Source organism: Equus caballus, chromosome 10, assembly GCF_041296265.1.
Source record: "Equus caballus isolate H_3958 breed thoroughbred chromosome 10, TB-T2T, whole genome shotgun sequence".
Taxonomy (NCBI): Eukaryota; Metazoa; Chordata; class Mammalia; order Perissodactyla; family Equidae; genus Equus; species Equus caballus.
Genome location: NC_091693.1, coordinates 55,983,872 through 56,004,198, shown reverse-complemented (window position 1 = coordinate 56,004,198; position 20,327 = coordinate 55,983,872). Strand labels below are relative to the sequence as shown.

Here is a 20,327-nt window from a genome sequence, read left to right as displayed (position 1 = left end):
TTAAGACCAGGCTGCTTTAAATTTCGTTTGTGTCTGTTCTACTTTGGCCCCCATACCACACCAAAAGGATGGGCAGTCATTGCTTCTAAAATCTTATGTTTGAAGGTAGCATGGTAAAATATGCATGCTTTTAAAAAACTGTGCTTTATTTTGGGGGGTAAAATTTGCCAGTATTTTTAAAGTGTGTGATATTTGATTCTGCTTTAAACAGAAGAAAACTTTAAACAAGGAAAAACAAAATTGTGCTTATTTTCAGGAAATCCTACCTTGAGTGTAAAGGGTCCTTGCTCCCTCCTCGCTTAGCATCCATTCTGGCCTTCATCCTCCAACTCTTCAAAGAAACTAACATCGACATTTCTGAGGTTGAACTTCTCCTCCCAGGCATCTTAAAATGCTTGCTCTTGGTCAGTGAACCTCAAGGTTAGTTTGAATTTGTGTTGGCTACACTTTTCTGTGCACATATTGAAAAAGTACTCTTTCCTCTCAGTTAAATTGATAGGTATAAAGTATATGGTTATTTTATACCAGTTTGTATATATCATGACTAAAGAACAAACTCCGGCCAATAGCTGAGTTTGGGCATTATAAAATAGTTAAAAACTGAAATGTTTCAGTCTACCTTAGTTTTTCCCCCCAAGGCAGTAGTTTATTTAATGGCTACTTCCTCTAATTAGACTTGTTAACCTCTTAAAGAATATTTGTTCAATGTGACTCCTGTATTAAATGCAACTTGTCAAATATCAAGTGGTGAGGGGTGAGCATACTTTCTTCTATTCAGGTTCCTGCTAAAATATCTAAGCTGATTTCTTGGGCACCCCTGTAAGGATCCTTTGATCCTACTCCTTTTGTTTTCAGTCTCATCAGCCTTACTGCCAGTGATCTCTTTAAAATATCATTTGTTTAATCCCCACTGTGAGTAGCATGCTTTAATAAGCTTATTGGGAATATGCAGAATAGTAGCCATAGTTCTATCCTGAAGGAGTTTTTACTGTAAATAGGATGTTATGTGTGTGTATTTATCATTAAAATGTGATCGTCTGGGGCAGCGCTTCTCAAATGCTTCTACCTGTGTCCTTCCAACTGCTGTGATAAGTGAGTGTGTGTATCCCGAAGAATATGATGAGGGCAGCGCCCAAAGTGGCAGCTGAAAGCTCAGACAGCTCTTTGAAATGTTCTGTCTCAAAAATTTATGCATATTTTGTTTTAATCCATCTTTATTTTAATATTTAAAGTGTTCCTGTCTGCTCCCAAGCTTGGTTTTGTGAAAAATGTTGTCTTGTGTTAACATAGACTCCCCTTACTTGATAGTAACCTCCCTTCACTGAAGAATACCCGGATGGACCCCAGACTCTTCTTTAGAAATTTTTCCCTCATTGAAAACTTAGGCATACTTTTAATTTCAGTGAAAGTCTTTTGTACTGTACCATACAAGATTTGTTGAGACAGAGTAGACAGTATAAAATTTTAGCTAGCCTCTTCTTTCAGCGGTAGTAATATTTCTCTTGAAGGAGAGCAGGGTTTGGAAAGTGAATTTTGCTGCTCATATCTTGCTAGTGAGTACATCACATTTAGCATAGATGGAATACAGAATTCTCCATCTCCGCATTGCTGTCTTTTAAGCTGAAGAAGCAGTATCAAACACAGATTTGTGTGCTTGGTTCAGAGAGAATTCTGACTCTCCTTACAGTCTCAGTGTTTAAAAGGACAATTTGTAAAACCATAGAAAGTTAGTGTTACTAAATCACTCAACTAGTCCACTCCAGGGTATATGCCCAAGAGTATTTTAAACATATGTCTAAGGGCCGGCCCCATGGCCCAGTGGTTAAGTTTGGGCACTCTGCCTCGGTGGCCCAGGGTTTTGCCAGTTCGGATCCTGGGCACAGACGTGGCACCACTCATCAGGCTGTGCTGAGGCAGTGTCCCACATAGCACAACCAGAGGCACTCACAACTAAAATAGACAATTATGTACTGGGGGGATTTGGAGACAAGAAGAAACGAAAAAAAGAAGACTGGCAACAGATGTTAGCTCAGGTGCCAATCTTTAAAAAGAAAAACAACGTATGTCTACTCAAAAACCTGTACACAAGAGCTTGAGGAGTTCTGCTCCTGGCATGACAACATAAGGAGCTCTCCTGACCTGCTCCCTAGCGAAACTGGTGAAAATTATTTAAAAGAAAACATTTAAATTCTCTGGAAATGGTGCTAAGTGTATACAGCAAATGCAGAAACATTTATTTGAGAAAATCTACTAAAACTTGATAAGAAGAGCAGAACTCTCTGGTATCTGAACCATTCCCTCCTGCTCTCCTCCCAGCACAGTAAGATGGAAACTCTACTCCTGACTGGTAAATCTAAGAACATAGGGCTCCCTCTCTCCCCAGTTCCTAGTAGGAGAGCTATCATCCTGTGAGAGGCAGGATATCACATTTCTCATCTTGCCTCAAAGCTACCTGATGCTAAGGTTATGTTCCAGGCAAGTGTGGCTGAGAAGTAGGGGCTCCATTCTTCCACTCAGCCCCCATTCATGGGATGGATGCAGTGCATTGAGTGTGACACCACTGAGAATACTGGAGCATGGTCATCCTTGCTACAGCTTAGAGGTGGGGATACCATGCCAAGAGGAGCAAGCCCAGTGGACCTGAGGCTGCTGCCCTTCCTTCCACAAGCAGTCAGCTCCTAAAGTGGATGTGTCACTCAAAAAGTAGTAGGCACCAGTGTGCCTGTCCCCAGCATCAGAGCCATGCCTCTGAGATTTTGCCTGGTGGAGGGTCTAGGGAGGAGAAGCAGGCTATAGAACAGAAAACTCTGAATCTCTCCGTAAGGAACTGACTTCATTTGTAACAGAGTGTGAAAAAGTTCAAACCTAAGAGTGCTGTCAAAAACACTTGAAAGCACCAAGAGAAAAATGGCTCATCACTTTACAGGGAACCTCAGTAAGATCAACAGCTAACTTCTCAGCAGAATCAATGGAGGCCAGAAGGCAGTGGGATAGCACTCAGAGTGACCAAGAGAAAAAACTGTCAACCAAGAATCCTACGCTGCCTTTCAAAAATGAACATGAAATAAGGACATTCCCAGATAAAAACTAAGAATTTTTGCTAGCAGAACTGCTTTATGAAAAAGGAAGTTCTTCAGAATAAAAGTTAAGTGACACAGACAGGAAAAACAAAGAACACCAGTAAAGGTAATTATGTAATTATAAAAAGCAGCTTAAATGTATAGTTCTTCACCTTATTCTAAAAGCAATTGTATAAAACAATGTGTATATAATGTGTTGTTGGGCCTATAACATATAGAAATGTAATATATTTACCAATAATAGTACGAAGGTGATGGGAGCAAAGCTGTATTGAGCTAAGGAAATGACTCCAGATGATAACTCAAATACACAGAAACAAATGAAGAGAACCAGAAATGACAAATAAGAAGGGTAACATAACAAAAGCTAAAATATATACTTGCTCTTCTTTCTCTTATTTAGTTTGTTTGAAAGATATAAAAGCATATAAAAAATAACTATCGTTGAGTTTGTAACTTTTGTAGATGTAATATGTATAACAATAATACCACAAAAAAAGGGAGAAGGGAATTGTGCCATATAGGAGTAATGTTTCTATATTTCACTAGAATTAAATTTCTGTAAATCTGAAGCTCTGGTAAGTTGAGATGTATGTTGTAAGCCTAATGCAACCACTAAGGAAATAATTCAAAACTAATAAAAAACCGTCAAAGAAATTAAAATGCTGCATTTTAAAATATTCACTTAATGTGAAAAGAAAGCAGTAAAGGAGATTAGAGGAAGAAAACCCACAAGACATTTAGTAAACAAAAAGTAAAATGACTGTTGTAAATCTGACTATATCAGTAGTAACATTAATTGTGAAAGGATTGAGCAATCCAATTAAAAGGCAGAGATTATCAGAATGGATTTTCTAAAAAAGATCTAACTATATTCTATTTGCAGGAAACACTTTAGGTTTAAAGAATGACAGTAAAAGGATGGGAAAAGACAACATCATGCAAACCAAAAGCACAGAAAGCTAGAGTGCTATACAGTATCAGGCAAAATAGACATTAGGCCAAAACATGTTACCATAAATAGAGAAATTTTATAATGATGAAAGAGTCAATCCGTCAGGAAGATTTAACAATTACAAACATATGTGCACCTAATGACAGAACACCAAAATACAGGAAGCAAAACTGAGAGAAACAGAGGGAGAAATAGACAGTCAATAGTTAGAGTTGGAGGACTTGGGTTTTCCATGTCAACATGTAAAGAGCTCTGAAATCATGACTCTCACCTTTACAACAAGAAAAAATCTGAATAAACTGAAAAACAACTCTTCTTAGATGCATCAGAGAATTGAAGTCATAGGGCAAACCACTGCCCCCAAAACTGAGCATACAGCGATTTGTCAAATTCAGTTTAAGTATTTCTACCAGTATCAGCTCCAGCAGCAGGCTTCTGGGCCTGGTAAGCTGTAATTCTCTGTATCTACCTCTCTCTCCAGTTTTAATCTAATAGATAGCTTTTTGTTCAAAATAATAGCAACAAGGTATTTGGTAATTAGACCTTATGGATAAGTGAAATGAATGACTGCAGTATTATAAGGATGGGAGAAAGGAATTGGGAATGCTCTGTTCAAAAGTACCTGCACTACCCATGAAGGAATACAGTGTTATTTAAAAGTGGTCTTGGGTTAGTTATAATTATACACTTCAAACTCTGGGGCAACTACTGAAAATAAATTTTAAAAAGAAGTATATTTAATGTGCTAAGAAAGGAGAGAAAATGGAATCCTATAAAATGCTCAATTAAAACGTTCAGAGAAGGCAGAAAGAGAGTGGAAGATTAAGAAAAAAAGAACAAGAGCAATGAATGGAAAAGTTACCTAAATGGTAGCTATTAATCCAACTATATCACTTTAAATGTGAGTGGTCTACATAAATCAATTAAATGACAGGAATTGACAGAATGGATTAAAAAACAAGGCCCAACTATATGTTGTGTATAAGAAGCCCACTTTAAATATAAAGACACAGATACATTAAAAGTAAAGGGATAGAGAAATATATACACTGCTAACATAAGCCAAAATAAAGCTATAGTAGCTATTTAGTTTCAGACAAAGCAGACTTCAGAACAAGTAGAATTATCTGAAATAAAGAGGGGCATTGCATAATGACAAACTGGGAATAGAAGAGAACTATTTCAATCTGATGAAGGACATGTGTGAAAATGTGACAGCTCACATCATACTTAATGGAGATGCTTTCACCCTAAGATTAGGAACAAGACAAGGATGTCCACTGTAGCCACTTGTGTTCAACATTGTACTAGAAGTTCTAGTCAGGGGGAAGAAAAAGAAATAAAAGGCATCTAGATTGAAAAGGCAGAACTAAAATTATCCCTGTCTGCAGATGATATAGAAAATCCGAAGGACTCTACTAAAAAACTGTTAGAACAATAAACAAGTTCAGCAAGGTTGCAGGATACAAAATCAAGATACAAAAATCAATTTTATTTCTGTATACTTTCAGTGAACAATCTGAAAATGAAATTAAGAAAATGGTTCCATTATAATAGCCTCAAAAAAGAAAAACTATGAATAAATGTAACAAAAGAGAAATACAAACATAATCTGAAAACTGCTGAACGTTGTTGAAAGAAATTAGAGAATATCTAAATAAATGGAAAAATATCCCATTTTCATGGATTGTGGAAGAGTTAACATAATTAAGGTGGCAGTGTTCCCCACATACATCTACAAATCCAGTGCAACTCCTACCAGCATCCCAGCAGGTTTCCTTGTAGATAGTGACAAGCTGATTTCTACAATTCATATGGAATTACAAGGGACCCAGAATGGCAAAACAATCTTGAAAAAGAACAAAGTTGAAGACTCACACTTTCCAGTTGCAAAACTTAGTACAAAGCAACAATAATCAAGACAGTGTGGTACTGACGTAAAGATAGAGATAGATCAATGGAATAGAATTGAGAGTCCAGAAATAAACCCGTGTGTCTATGGTCAACTGACTTTGACAAAGGTGCCGGGATCATTCACAGGGCGGGACATAGTCCTTTAAACTAATTGTGCTAGGTCAAATGGATAGCCACATGCAAAAGAATGAACATGTGCCTTTACTTCACAACGTATACAAAAATTAACTCAAAATGGATCTTAGATGTAAATGTCAGGCTAAAACTATAAAACTCTTAGAAGAAAGCATAGGAGTAAGTCTTCATGACCTTGATTTTGGCAATGAATTTTTAGATATGACACCAAAAGCATAAGCCATGAGAGCTAAATTGGACCTAGTCAAAATTTAAAACTGGTGCTTCAAAGGACACTATCAGGAAAGTAAAAAGACAATCCACAGAATGGAAGAAGATATTTGCAAATCATTTATATGATAAGGAACTTTTATCTAGAATATATAAAGAACTGTTACAACTCAATAATAAAAAGACAAATAGCAATTAAAAAATAGACAAAGGGTTTGAATAGACATTTCTCCAAAGAATATATGCAAATGGCTAAGCACCTGAAAAGGTGCTCAGTGTCATCAGTCATCAGGGAAATGCAAATCAAAACCTCGATGAGATACTGCTTCATACTCACTAGGTTGGCTGTAATGAAAAAGTCAGATAATAGCAAGGTTTGGCGAGAATGTGGAGAAATCACAACCCTCGTTTACTGCTGTTGGGAATGTAAAATGGTGTAGTAACTTCAGAAAACAGTCCGGCAGTTCCTCAAATGGATAAACATAGAGTTCCCATGTGACCTAACAATGCCTCTCCTAGATATATACCCAAGATTAACAAAAACATATGTCCACACAGAAACTTGTTCATAATGTTTACAGCAATATTATTCATAATAGCCAAAAGGTAGACTGCCTATCAACTGATGGATGGATTTTGAAAATATGATATATCCATACGGTGGAATATTATTTGGCCATAAGAACAAATGAAGTACTGCTACATGCTACAAAATGGATGAACCTTGAAAACATTATTCTAAGTGAAAGAAGCTGGTTACAACAGACAACATATTATGTAATCATTTATATGAAATGTCTAGAATAGTTAAATCTATAGAGACAGAAAGTAGATTAGTGGTTACTTAGGGGTTATCAGAGGGTAGGGAGTGAGAGCCAAAGGGTGTGGGGTTTCTTTTCAAGGTGAAGTTGACTGAAGTTGACTGCGGTGGTGATTGCGTGGCTCTGTGAATATCCTAAAAACTATTGAACTGTACTTGTTAAATGGGTGAATTGTATAGTATGTGAATTATGACAATAAAGCTGTTATTATAAAAAAAACTTAAAGAGATTACTAAGTTTTAAAAAACTCAGTTTAATTAAAGAAATAAAGATGACAAATTTCTTTTTTAAAAACCCACTCCACTAATATCCATAGCAGCATTATTTATAATAGCCAAAAAATAGAAACAACTCAAATATCCATCAAGTAATGAATGGATAAACAATATGGGGTATATCCATACAAGGAAATATTATTTGATCACCAAAAGAAATGAAGTATTGGTACATTCTTACAACATGGAGAAACCTTAAAACATTATGCTAAGTAAAAAGAATGCAGTCACAGAAGACCACCTGTTGTATGATTCCATTTATGTGAAATTTCCAGGAGAGTCAAATCCATAGACATAGAAAGTAGATTAGTGGTCTCCAGGGCCTGGGCAGGGGGAAAAAATGGCAAATGATTGCTAATGAGTATAAGCTTCTTTTGGAAGGTGATGAAAATTGTTCTGAAATTATATAGTGATGATGGCTTCACAACTCTGTGAATATACTAAAAGCGATGAATTATACACTTTAAAAGGTTGGTTTTTACGATATATTAATTACACCTCAATAAAGTTGTTATTTTTTTTTTTAAATGCTTACTATTAATACTCTATTAAAGCTCTTTCTTTGTGTTCTGGTGCTTTTTTCCACAGAAAGAACTTTCAGGGTTTGTTTTTCAAGAAAACATCTTTTAAGAAGACCCATTATACTGGTTCTAGAATTGTATCTAATATAAGAAATTATTTGCTCAATAACGAGACAAGTATGCTATCTTCTTTATCCACTACCCTCATGCCTTGGAAAACATTATTACTTAATATTAGTTAATTTAAGTTCATGTATGTCATATGTTTGGTGCTCCTTTTATAATGGATTACAGTTTTTCAAATTTTTTTATTCATAGACAGAGCACTTTTTCCCCCAGTTACTTATAATTAACGTGCCAAAAACAATAGAACAAAAATTTAGTAGCATTTGGAACATACTGAATTTTCTATAGACTTTTTTTATTGAAGTAATATTGGTTGATAACATTAAATTTCAAGTGTACATCATTATATTTTGACTACTGTATAGACTACATCGTGTTCACCACCAGAAGTTTCACCATACAAACATCCCCCTTCTATCCCATTCACCCTCCCCCAACCCTCCTCCTCTCTGGTAACCACCAATCTATTCTCTGTGTCTATGTGATTTGTTGTTGTTGTTGTTTTATCTTCCACATATGGGTGAAATCATACGGTATTTGTCTTTCTCCATCTAACTTATTTTGCTTAGTATACTGCCCTCAAGGTCAGTCCATCCCTGTTGTTCCAAATGGCAAGATTTCATCCTTTTTATGGCTGCGTAGTATTCCATTGTATATTTCTACCACATCTTCTTTATCCATTCATCCATTGATGGACACTTAAGTTGTTTCTAAGCCTTGGCTATTGTGACTAATGCTGCAGTGAACATAGGGGTATATATTCTACATCCTTTCTTCACACTTTATTTTTTTCATTTTTATGTATACGTGCACAATTTTAATGCATTTGGCTAAATATTTAAAGAATACAAATGTTCTTTTTGTAACTTTGCTTCCTTTTGAAAGGAAGATAGCATCACGAATCGTTGGTATATGTGTATATCTTTGACTAATTTTAAGTGAAGGTAAATTGTTGGTGGTTTCTAATTTGCTACATTTATATTTGTTGGTGAGTGGGAGGGAATGTGCTTATGAATTTAAAAAATCAATCTGCTTGTCTGTAAATCAGTTGAATTATTACAGGCTGTCTTTGCCAGTTCATAACAGTGCTTGCAGTATTAGGATGGTATAGTGTTTCTGAATGTGAGCTCTTTTCTAAGAGAAAGACATATCTTCACATGTATTTTTTCAGTTATAAGGTTGTAAAAAAGTAGACTCTTCAGCTTTTTGTATTTTCTTAAATTGGAAGGTAAGGAGATAGATTGGAAGATATACTTTAGAACAAAAAAACTCATAACTATTGAATTTTGAAAAATAAAAAAGCATGTACACTTTAAGAAAGCGACATATTTTTCTAAATCGAGTGTTTATAAAACTGAGGATCCAGATGGTCAATTCAGACACAGTGTGTAATGCTATAATTTTTCCTCCTAGTTAAAAGGCTGGCCACAGAGAACCTGCAATACATGCTAAAAGCCTGCCAAGTGGGGTCAGGAGGAGAGCGTGCCGCCCAGCTGACTTCTGTGTTTAGGTAACTGGAAAATATGCCAACTGGCAAGGAGACTACTGCCAGCCATTTGACAGCCAACATGTTTTTTAAATAACTAATTATCCAAAACATAATGTGTTACTACTTGTTTATAGTATTTCAATTATTGTATTTTTGGCAGTAGTTTTGTTGCATTGTGTTGTTTTATTAAAAAATAAAGGTGCCAGGGAGAAAGATAAGTGAGCTGACTTAAAATTACTGAAAATTGAGTAAGGAACACTCTTGCATGGTTTTAAGAGGAAAAAGTGGGAAACATGAGTCACGATGACAGGTGCACAGCCTTCACTCACACCCAGCGTAGAAGAACACGTCACGAGCTTGCTTACTTGCTTTGGATACTGTAGACCCAGAAGGCTTCGTTATATTTCATGTGTGAAGCATAGACTTTGCAGGAGTAGATCTGTTGTTCATTCAGAAGAATAACAGTGCAACTTGAGGAATGTCCTGTTTCGGTTTTTTCCCCTGCTTTGCCTTCTTTAGAGTCTTGTGTTTTCAGTTAGGGCAGTATTTTTAAGTATTTCTTTCACACAGTTTCTACCAGTTCACCTTTATTCTTCATATCTCTAGCACTACTGTGGTAAATAATTCAGGTCCATTTTCTTCATTCTGTGTTGGATCTTGGATTCCTCAGTTTCTTTTCTCATCACATAATCGGCACTTGTCAAGTGTTTACTTAGAGTTTATTTAAATTGTGATCACTTGAAATAACTAGTGAATTTGTGAAAACTGTAAAACCTTAAGAGGGGAGAGAGAATTTTATATGAACAAAGACTGCATGTTTGTTATGTACAATTTATTAAGCCATGTGGCTTTTATTTTTGGGGGGAGAGAGTGGAAATTTTAGTGTTAAAATTTATAATTCTTATTTATAAAGACCCCTTCTGGGTCTAAAGTCTCTTATTCAGTTAAGGAATATAAAAATATATTAGGAATAACTTGCCTCATAAAAATATTGTTGGATATATCTAGAGATATGAAGAACTGAAACACATCTAGGAAACTGGACTCGTTTTTTCCTGTCTTAGTCTCTTCCACATCCTTACTACCCAGATTTCGACATGCAGGGTATAGCAAAAAAGTCCCTGGGATTAGACTGTTCCCTTTTTCTCTCTCCTGGGATTGCAACTCTTCCCTCTTCCTCCCAATGCCATCACTCTGGTCAAGGCTCACACTGAAAAAAGCCATTTCTGTCTTTTATTCCTGTGTTATAGATAGTTTTCATATGGCATCTAGATTTTTAAGGTAATCTTAGATGAAATGATCTTTCTTGTATTCAGGTTTCAGCTGATTGCCTTAGAGATACCAACCCGAGGAATTGCCCCAGAAGTAACCCTAAGTAACATGATTTAATTTCAGGCATTTTATCCAGGATTATGATACGAGATACAGTTATCAGATTTACAACATTTTAGAAACAGTAGCAGCATTGGACCAGCAGCTTGTTGTCCACTTGATTTCTACCCTCACTCAGTCTCTGAAGGATTCAGAGCGGAAATGGGGCCTTGGCAGAAATATAGCACAAAGGTATGTTTGATAATTTGGTTATATCCTTTGGGGCATAATGATTATAAAATCTAGACTCTTTTTCTAGAAATGGCTTATTTTCCATTCCCCAGAATTTGGACTGTGTTCCTTTGAGTTGAAAAATGTTTTAATACTGTGATTCACACATCCATTCACATACTGTTCTTTTCAAAGTGACCACCTTGGACAGCTGTATATTTCAGCACTGCAGCTGTTGCTCAAAACTCCTGCAGTGTTCCTCACTGGGAAGTGGCCTGTAGACCCTCAGGGGTCTTCTTTTTGTATAAAATCCATTGTGACAAATCAACCCCTTTGAGGAATGCCTGATTTACTGAATCAACTATATCATGTGTATCCACTGAATAAGTTGAGTGACCCAATTAGATAATATGGGTTTTGGTCAAAAAAAAAAAATAGATGGTAAGGCTTTTTTTCTTATAGGCTTACACCCCAACTGAAGATAGCGCTGGACTATTTAGAGTAATGAAACATTGTAGGAATAAGCCAGTAGTTCCTAAAGAAATTGTTTTAGAGGGGTCAGTACTCACACTATCCTTATGTGTCCCAAAGTTTGTTAAAGAATCAAAGTACTTTACTCTGTGTGTGTGTGTGTATGTATGTATAAACAAACAGAGATTCAGGCAGAGTCAATGCGTAAATACTTAAATAAAAAATAATGGAAAAGGTAATAAATACATCTGCCCTCTTTTCTTTTTTCTTAAACAGGGAAGCCTATAGCAAACTTTTATCTCACCTAGGACAAGATGGACAAGATGAGATGCAGAGACTGGAAAATGACAATACCTAATATATTTTATGATTAATCTTCTCTATTATACTTATCTAAGGCCACTTTGCACCATTTTGACTCCTACTTTTAATTAATTGTATTATCTGTTAAAAATGCTTTCTAGGATGTTTTCCTTACATACGTGTAAGTATAAAGTATATAAATAAGAAAATAAAGGTTAATTATGTTATAGGATCTTTGGAACTTGGCAAAACTGCATTCTATTTTGAAGAGATTTTAAACTAAAGAAAATCTTTCTAACTGGGAGTGTTATCTGTGTGTGACTATTAAGCAGGTATGTACTGGTTGATCCATGGACTTTTCACTGACTTCCTGCATTCTGAGCGATTTGTGTTTGTTTTTTACAAGTTATGTTTTAATACAATACTTTTTCAAATTACCTGACTACCCTATGCTGGGTTCTTTTAGAGGGGGGATCAGAAGATGGGACTGTGTGTTTCTTATCCTTTTTCATACTATGTGTGAGGCAAGTTAGTAAAACCCTTACAAAGCACACTTAACTCTGTGAGAAATGAGACTGAATTGGCTAAATGATTTATACACATAATATATAAAATTTTTTTAAACTTAAGCCAACAGTGTTTATGCTTAGGTTCCAACTGCTGCTGGATGTTTTTCTGTACCCATCCTTTCTTTTGGAGGTATCATTAAAAGACCTATTAGGAGGAAGATAAACAAGAGCCTTTAGGAAAGAGAATAAATAATATTCTGGAAAATCAATTACAAATTACCAGAAGAGGTCTGAGAAGCCAGCTGATTATCTCTTTGCTCTTCAATTAGAGCTTCTTGTAACTTAGCATCTTTTATGTTCACAGGGAACCAGTTTAGTTTCTTTTAGCAGATGCTGTCTCTCAACTTGTTAACTATCTTATCCAGATTTATTTTACCACTTGGGCTCCTGTCCTTGACTCCTTTTTGTGGTTGAGCATTATTTAGTAAAAATAATGCCAGTCCTAATGTTGGGAACCCACCTCGGTCTCAAACGCAGCACTGTTTTGTGACCTTGAGCAAGTTACTTAACTTTTCTGAGCCTCAGTTTATTCATATAGAAAGAAGAAGAAACTTTTTCTGTTTCACAATGCTCTTGTAAGAATTAATGGGATGATGTATGTGAAAATATTTGGTGGCCTGTGTTCTGTGTGGAGGTGTGCAGACATGATTGCTGTTACTCAGGCACAGCAGAGGGAAAGAACACGTCTCAGTTTTGTTCCTCTTTCTCTAAAGATATAGTACATCCTAGATGTATGACCCCACTTTTTTCCCATGTTTTCTTACATGTCATGTCTGCTAACTTTGAAATGATTTGTTTTCTTCTTGGGACTGTAATATTTATCATAGTTCTACTAATCCTTCAAGAAAACATTTCAACACTTTTCTGGCTCAAGAAATGTCTGTAAAAATGGAATGCATTGCAGTCAGCAAACTATAGGTAACAGCCCTCTCCTAATTGTAACCTGTGAAGTCTAAAGGAGTATCTATTGTTTTCATGACATACAGATGGTCTATTTTCCCCCCAAAATCAAGTGTCATTACTTCACAAATGGAATGAATAAAAGCCTCTTTAAGGTTCCTTAATAGACTTCATAGCAATGAATTTACTTTCTTTTTTTTTGTTCCCCTTGAGGAAGTCTAGCCATGAGACAACATCTGTGCCAATCTTCCTCTGTTTTGTTTGTGGGTCGCTGCAACAGCATGGCAAGACAAGTGGTTTAGGTCCATGCCCGAGATCCGAACCCACAAACCCATGCCAGCAAAGCAGAGTGCGCTGGACTTAACCACTGTGCCACAGGGCCAGCCCCTTCATTATAATTTATTAAACTAATAATGTATTGCTTTGCAAGTTTCAGCAATTAGAGTTTTATCTATTTAAGGTGATGCCTTTAATGTGATCATTTATATATGTATTTTTTATTTTCTAAGGGAGATAAAGATGTCTTTGAGAATCTTGCTCCTTAGAGTATAAAACTTTTAAAGGGTAAGAAAAGCTGCTGCTGAATCATGTATTAGGGTGTATATCTGTAGATGCTGAGAATAACGAAGGTTTGCACTTAAAAAATAAGTAACAAAAAGTCTGTAATGATAGATGTATGTGTATGTATATATATTTCTATGTATTTTATTTATGTATAAGTAAAATTTTAAAGAAGCTGTTTGGGTTTTTTTCTGAGGAAGATTCACCCTGAGCTAAGATCCACTGCCAATCTTCCTCTTTTATTCTTTCTTTCTTTTTTCTGATCAGGAAGATTAGCCCTGAGCTAACATCTCTGCCAGTCTTCCTCTATGCTTATGTGGGATGCCTGCTCAGCATGGCTGATGAGTGGAGTAGGTCCATACTCAGGATCCAAACCTGTGAACCCCAGTCTGCCAAAGTGGAGTGCACAGAACTTTAACCACTCAGCCACAGGGCCAGCCCTAATAAGTTGTTTCTTTAATTGAAGAAAAAAGAAAATTTAGTCTTGAAAATGCTCACTGCCCCTTCACTTAGTCTCATTTTTTTCCATCCCAGACCTACTTCCTTAATAGCCATTTTTCCCTAAATACCCTGTAATCTGAGGCTGCTGCTTCTACCATTGTCATGTTATTTGTTTTGATAAAATCTGAGAGTGCATTCTCATTTCTCGGGTTCTTTGGCTTATCTGTGACACTTGCATTTTCCTTCATCTTCTCATCGCTTCCTCCGTGCTACTGTTCCTTCCTCCGAATACTGTACTTTGAGAGCTCAGTCACGTCCTTCTTTCTTGCCCCCAGTGGTAAGATCTGGCCCTTCAGCTGCTCTGTCTCAACAGTCTTCTAGTAGTGAACTGATAATGCTAGCTCCTAATTTTCTCTCTCAAATCTATTTCTAGTGCTAATTTCTCTCTCAGTCTCTCTAGTTGGATCCTCCTGAAATCACGAGGCAGCATGTCAAGCTGCCCCTGTCACCTATTCCAGTCTAGCTCCTGCCTTTCTTTTCTATCCAGGGAATACACCATTTCCCCGGGTTACTTAGCCTTGAAACTTGAGAGGCATCTTGGATTCTTCATTGTTCTCCACTTTCAGTTCATCACCAGTACAGGCTCTTCCTATTACTTTCTTGTTGCCATCCCATGCATCCAAACTGTTTTTTCTATTGGGCACTATAATCTCCTTCTTTCCTCCTTATCTCTGGTCCCCCTTTCTGCAGTTTATCCTTCACACAGTTCTGGCATTAGTGTTCCTAAATTACTACCTTCCTCATGTTACTTTTCTGCTCAAGGACGTCCAGGTACTTCCCATTGTTAATAAGCCGACATTGAACCCTTCAGTCAGGAGACTGTCGGCCATCTGACTCTACCTTTCCTTTCCAAACTTACCTCAAGCAGGAGACTAGACTGTCTTAACTGCTCTCTGAATGCTCTGTTCATTTTACACTCTTGAGTGAGCGTCATTCAGTTTGCCAGCTTAGAATACCACCCTTTCGACAGAAACCTAACCTTCAGACACTTAAGTTGGAAGAAAGTTAAAATATACATGTTGGACACATGAGTATTCCAGTCAAATTATTTCTGTAAAATACCAGATGGAGTGTAAACGAGATGCTGAAGGGCAACAGGGTGATGAAAGGACTTTATTAGACATTCAGACTTGGTTATGATTTAAATTTTAATTTAACATTTAATTAGGTTTCCATGGAGAGAAAAAAACAGGGAGTATTGTCTCTGTACAAAAATCATTCAGTATTGAGTCCATTTGCATTAGAAGAGTTTTATAGTTTAAAACTTTTGTAGCTTTACCTGTCCCTAGTGTATTTTCTTTTCTTAAGCATATTTGACTTTTTCTACCTGAGCATCTATGTAAAAAAATAATAATTTGTGTGTGTTCATTACCCTTTATTACTATTATTTTCTTCCATGCTTCATCACGAATTTTTGAAGCTGCTTTGTTCTTAAGCAATTACATGGACCTATTTTCATAGAATCCTCGACAGTTTTTAGTTTCACTTCCCCTTTGTTAAATTATGTTATACAGAAATTTGACAAGCCCCTGCAGTTGGGAAAAGGCTGTAGGAAACCCACCTTCCCAAAATCCCGCATGTTAACATGGCACTTGTGTTTCAAAGATCAGGGGTAGATATCATGGAAACCTCACCAAAAGCTGTATTATCTGTACCAAACCACTGCTGTTTGATTGATAGACTTTTACATAAACCTTACAGATTCCAAAAGCTGATCTCCTGCCTACTCCTTTTAGGGTTAAAAATATTGCCTTGTCAGTCAAATGTATAGTATGCCAATAGAAATAATATGCTTTGTTTGGTTAAAACAGTTGGTTTGGGAAGCCAGCAAAGTAGCATATTCTTTTACATATTTAATGAGATTTGTATTTTGGTTCTGTTATAAACTATATTGATAAGTTGCCAAAATCAGTACCAAGTGATTGGAATTGACTAATTTCTGCTTATTAAATATGTTTTTGATGTGCTGATAGTTAATTCATTTTATTGCATTTGTGAATTGTATTTTTGGAAAAATTCTGGGCATTCTTATTTAACATGCATATTTATAAGTTATTTATGCATATAATAATAATATATAATAAAAATGCATGTCTTTAACACACTGTGCCCGTAATTATTCAATATCCCTTTTTATGACAGATTGACTATATGAAAACCAAAACAAAAGTGAGCCGTATTACCTGGAGGAATAATTTCTGTCTTATTCCTGTTGCTTTTATACTCTATAGTAAAACAACAAAGTTTTTCAGCTATTATGGTGGCTGAAGAGGATACAATATACATGTGGTTAAACTGTGAGGAAAATTTGAAGAGGAAAAGTATGAAACATACTCTAATCATAACCAGTTGGCATTTTGTTATTAAGGATCTAAAGAATTTTATTGCATTTTACATACATATTATTTTAGAAATTCATGTCTGCTAGCTTTTCCTCCCACAATAAGAACACTCTGCTAATATCTATGTGGTACTGCTTTTTCTTCTTTGAGGTAAAATCTTGAAATGATCTTTAAATAGTTGGAAGTTTCATGGTCTTCCTATGGAAATTCAAATTAATATTTTAAATACAAATACAATAGAGTCTTTAATTTTGAAGAGTGAAAATGGAAGATGAATTACTATAGGATAGTTAACTTAAATGGAGAATATATATTTGAATAGTTTCAATGGACTTTGGATTATATGTCCAAACGTAGTTTTCTAGAATTTTTCTTATTAGCTCTTATTAATGATAATTTGAGGAAAAGGATCTAATTATAAGTGATCTGAGTTTTTTCTTTTTAGGGGAGGGATGTTGTATGTTGGATGCTGTTCTTTGGCAATAACTGTAAAAGATGTTTCTAAAAACTATGCAAAACTTTAAAAAATTTGTTTTAGATGAATAGTTAGAACTCTACACAGAAAATCAAGAATAATCTCAGGCTGCCTTTCCATTATCAGTCAAGCAAGTTTATTTTTAGAACATTTTCTTTTCATTCATTGGATATAAAGTCTGGGATTACAAATAGATGTTAATGGTTTTATAAGGTAAAAGTGGAGGGAAAATTTGTGTATCAAGTAGAAATTTTAGTAAACCTGAAGTACTTCTTGCTTACGTCCTTTTTGGAAAGATTTCTGAAATGCTGGAGTCCATTTTCCTGACTTAATAAGGCATTTTTAAAATTTAGTTCGGATGGTTTATATCTTTTAAACAGACTCTCTGTCATCCTTGTAAATATCAGTTATCAATATCAATTTCTACTTTTCTGAACTGCACAAATAGTCTTAAGGTATTTTTGTCTAAACTCAATCTCTATTAAAATTGACCTCTTTTCTTTACCCCTCATCCCCCCTCCCGCCCTTTAATCTGAATAACTGGAAGCTATAAATATATTTAAAAATTAATGTTTTAATTATAACATAACAATGTATAAAGTTAGTGAATTCTCTATTTAGAATAAGAAAGACTCATATTCACTTCTGATTACTGAAAGTGGCTACATGAATAAAATGACATTCCCTATAAGACAAGGATAGCTGAATGATTAAACTATGCCAAAGGAAAAAAGTTAGAGTCAAATCTTCCTTTTAATAAAGCTGATTTAGATCCTAACAAGATTAGGAAAAGGGAAAAAACTCACATTATACTTGTTGAATTTATGTTCAAAAGTGATTATTGAGATGTTTTATTTTTTATTTGTTTGTTATAGACAAATCCAAAACCCTAGTCTAAAAAAGAATTCTTATGCATTATTAAAAATGGTAGTAATGAAATCTGCATTGATGGTGGAGAAGAGTCCCACAAACGCTCAAGATTGGCATAACCTTTAACAAAGTGGAAAAACTTTTGTTAGAACTACCCAATTCTAGGTTCAAATTTATGTCAAAGCACTTTATGGTACCAAAATTAGTACAACTAATTTTTTTGGAGCTTTAAAATGTCATTTTTCACTAAATGAGTTTAAATGAGGTGTTTGACAGAGTTATTATTTGAGGCAAGGATTTGTACAGGTTTAGGAATCTTTGGCTTTGGTAAACTCTGTTTTTCCTATTTAGTGTGTCACATGCTTTTCAGAATAATTTATCCCAAAGTATGTGTTCCAACTTCTACCTAGTAATTTTTACACTTCAAAAATAATATCCCTGTTCAGTCACAGGGTTCTAAAGATGGTAAAATACTTTGTAATCTGAGTAACACTTTTTCTTAGGCAAAGTACTTCAGAGCATTTGCCTAATCCTTACATCATTCTTCTGAATTCATATAGAAATCAGTAATTATCCTCCTTAAAAAAGGAGAAAACTGAAGCACTGTAAAGTTAAGCTTCCAGCCCAAGGTCACAGAGTAACCAAGGTGAAAAATCTGGGTGTTCCAACTGCTGTTCCAGTGTACTTCTATTATTCGCATTACCTTGAATAAAATATGGCATTTAAAAATTTATGATGTCATAATGCTGGGTCTCTACTGAGCAGGGCTGCATAATGTTAAATTTTTAAAAGAAAAATTACAAACCCAGGCTTAAGTAGTAAAGGGATTAAGTACTGAAGATTTTTTTAAGATCATCGATGGCAGTACTTGTGAAATAAATTGCCTTACTAACAGTGTCATCTTGTCCTAGACAGCACTGATTAGAAAAAGTGTACAAAGAATGCTCTAAAGACTCATGGAACAATTATGGACTGTTAAGTTGGCACTAAGCTACACCACAATAAAAATCATACATATTGTATTGAATGTTGACACACAGAAGGGTGACAGGAGTTTTCAATAATGTATTTTAGAAAACTGTTCATTTTTTGCTCATGTTTATCTGAATGTAAGACCTGTAAAACAAAACAAGGAAGCATTGGCCACTGAGTCTTTTCATGTCCAGTATCCAAAAATCAGGCCTTTTTTTCCCTCCTGTTTGTGATGGTTATTGACAGAGCATTGGCTTTTCAGATGGTGCCAATCCTGTGATGAGGCACTTGAAGAGTCTGAAGGTTGGGGCATGTGAAATATGGAGCCGGAAGGAAGCATGCTGCTATTCCATTGGAAGCAAAAGGGAGTGTAGGCCCATAGAACACTTCTTCTTTGCCTTCTCGACTTACGTCCAGTACCTACAAAAGAAGAAGAGAAGCCTGTGCAGCAGAGATGATTGCTCAACATAAAGTTGTGAACACGTGAAAGGAAGCCTGCAGCTAAATTCAGTTATGCCACCGTGACCACACCTTAGGTGCTCTTATTTTTCTCACTAGTGTGATACCAGGAATATGTATTAAGTTCCTGCTAAGTGCTATGCTATACGGTTCTGTTTGTGCATGTACATATATACATACATATATTCATAATCATTTAATCTTCAGAACAGTGATGAGGTAGGTAGCATTATCTTCATTTCATAAAACTGCCTTAGACTGGTTAAATAACTTGCCCAAACTAGTTAGTAGGTATCGTCATCTATTGGCTTACAAATCCTCATCTACACAATGAAGAAAACAACACTGACCTTGCAGCTTTGTTCTAAAAATTGGTGACATGTAGCGCATTTCTAGCACATAGACTATTATAGCACAGCTTAGTAGGAGATCCAGAATCAGTTCAGTTGATTCTGGAAGTTTTTCCCCACTTATTTCCCCTATAAGCTGGAGTTCCATCTCTTCCTTTATGGAAAAGGATCTTGTCAGTCTGCTCTTGTTGCCACCTCACCAGATCTGGTTTAAGCTTACTACTAGAGAAATTCTTTCTTGAGGAAAAGCTGCTCATATCCTATTTGTCAGACCCATCAGGCTCTTTCCAGCCCTCAATCATCTTAATCGCTCTTCATCTGACCTTCCTCTAACCTCATTTAAAACCTTTCCTCCCTTGGATTCCGTGATTTGAAAGAAAATAAGTTTGCCATTGACATTGTCCTATTGCTATCCACCGTTGGTCCCTTTTCCTCTGCCTGCATCCTAAATGTAGGTGTGCCCCCATATTCCAGCCACAGACCTCT

At 35.7% G+C, this 20,327-nt stretch overlaps 2 protein-coding genes across 15 annotated transcripts in view; one reads left to right on the top strand and one right to left on the bottom strand.

The window, feature by feature from the left end:
* Nucleotides 1-12,079, top strand: part of MMS22L (MMS22 like, DNA repair protein) — a 124,524-nt gene extending 112,445 nt beyond the window's left edge. For 4 of the 5 annotated variants that reach the window (XM_001503849.6, XM_023650837.2, XM_070223573.1 and 1 more), the window contains 4 exons: nt 257-420; nt 9,451-9,547; nt 10,922-11,089; nt 11,816-12,079. In XM_001503849.6, coding sequence (XP_001503899.3) covers nt 257-420; nt 9,451-9,547; nt 10,922-11,089; nt 11,816-11,897 — 511 coding nt within the window. In that variant the 3' untranslated portion in view covers nt 11,898-12,079. Of the gene's footprint in view, nt 1-256; nt 421-2,926; nt 3,173-9,450; nt 9,548-10,921; nt 11,090-11,815 lie in introns of those variants that run through there. The other variant, XM_070223574.1, reaches the window with a different exon arrangement.
* A 3,424-nt stretch (nt 12,080-15,503) lies between these two features.
* KLHL32 (kelch like family member 32) overlaps nt 15,504-20,327 on the bottom strand; it is a 196,561-nt gene continuing 191,737 nt past the window's right edge. For 7 of the 10 annotated variants that reach the window (XR_002810886.2, XR_011422105.1, XM_070223577.1 and 4 more), the window contains one exon: nt 17,304-19,452. Coding sequence is in view for 8 of the 10 variants with exons in the window: in XM_070223577.1 (XP_070079678.1) it covers nt 19,291-19,452 (162 nt within the window). In the remaining 2 variants the exon portion in view is untranslated. Of the gene's footprint in view, nt 19,453-20,327 lie in introns of all 10 variants that reach the window. The other 3 variants (XM_014734212.3, XM_070223580.1, XM_023650835.2) reach the window with 1 other exon arrangement.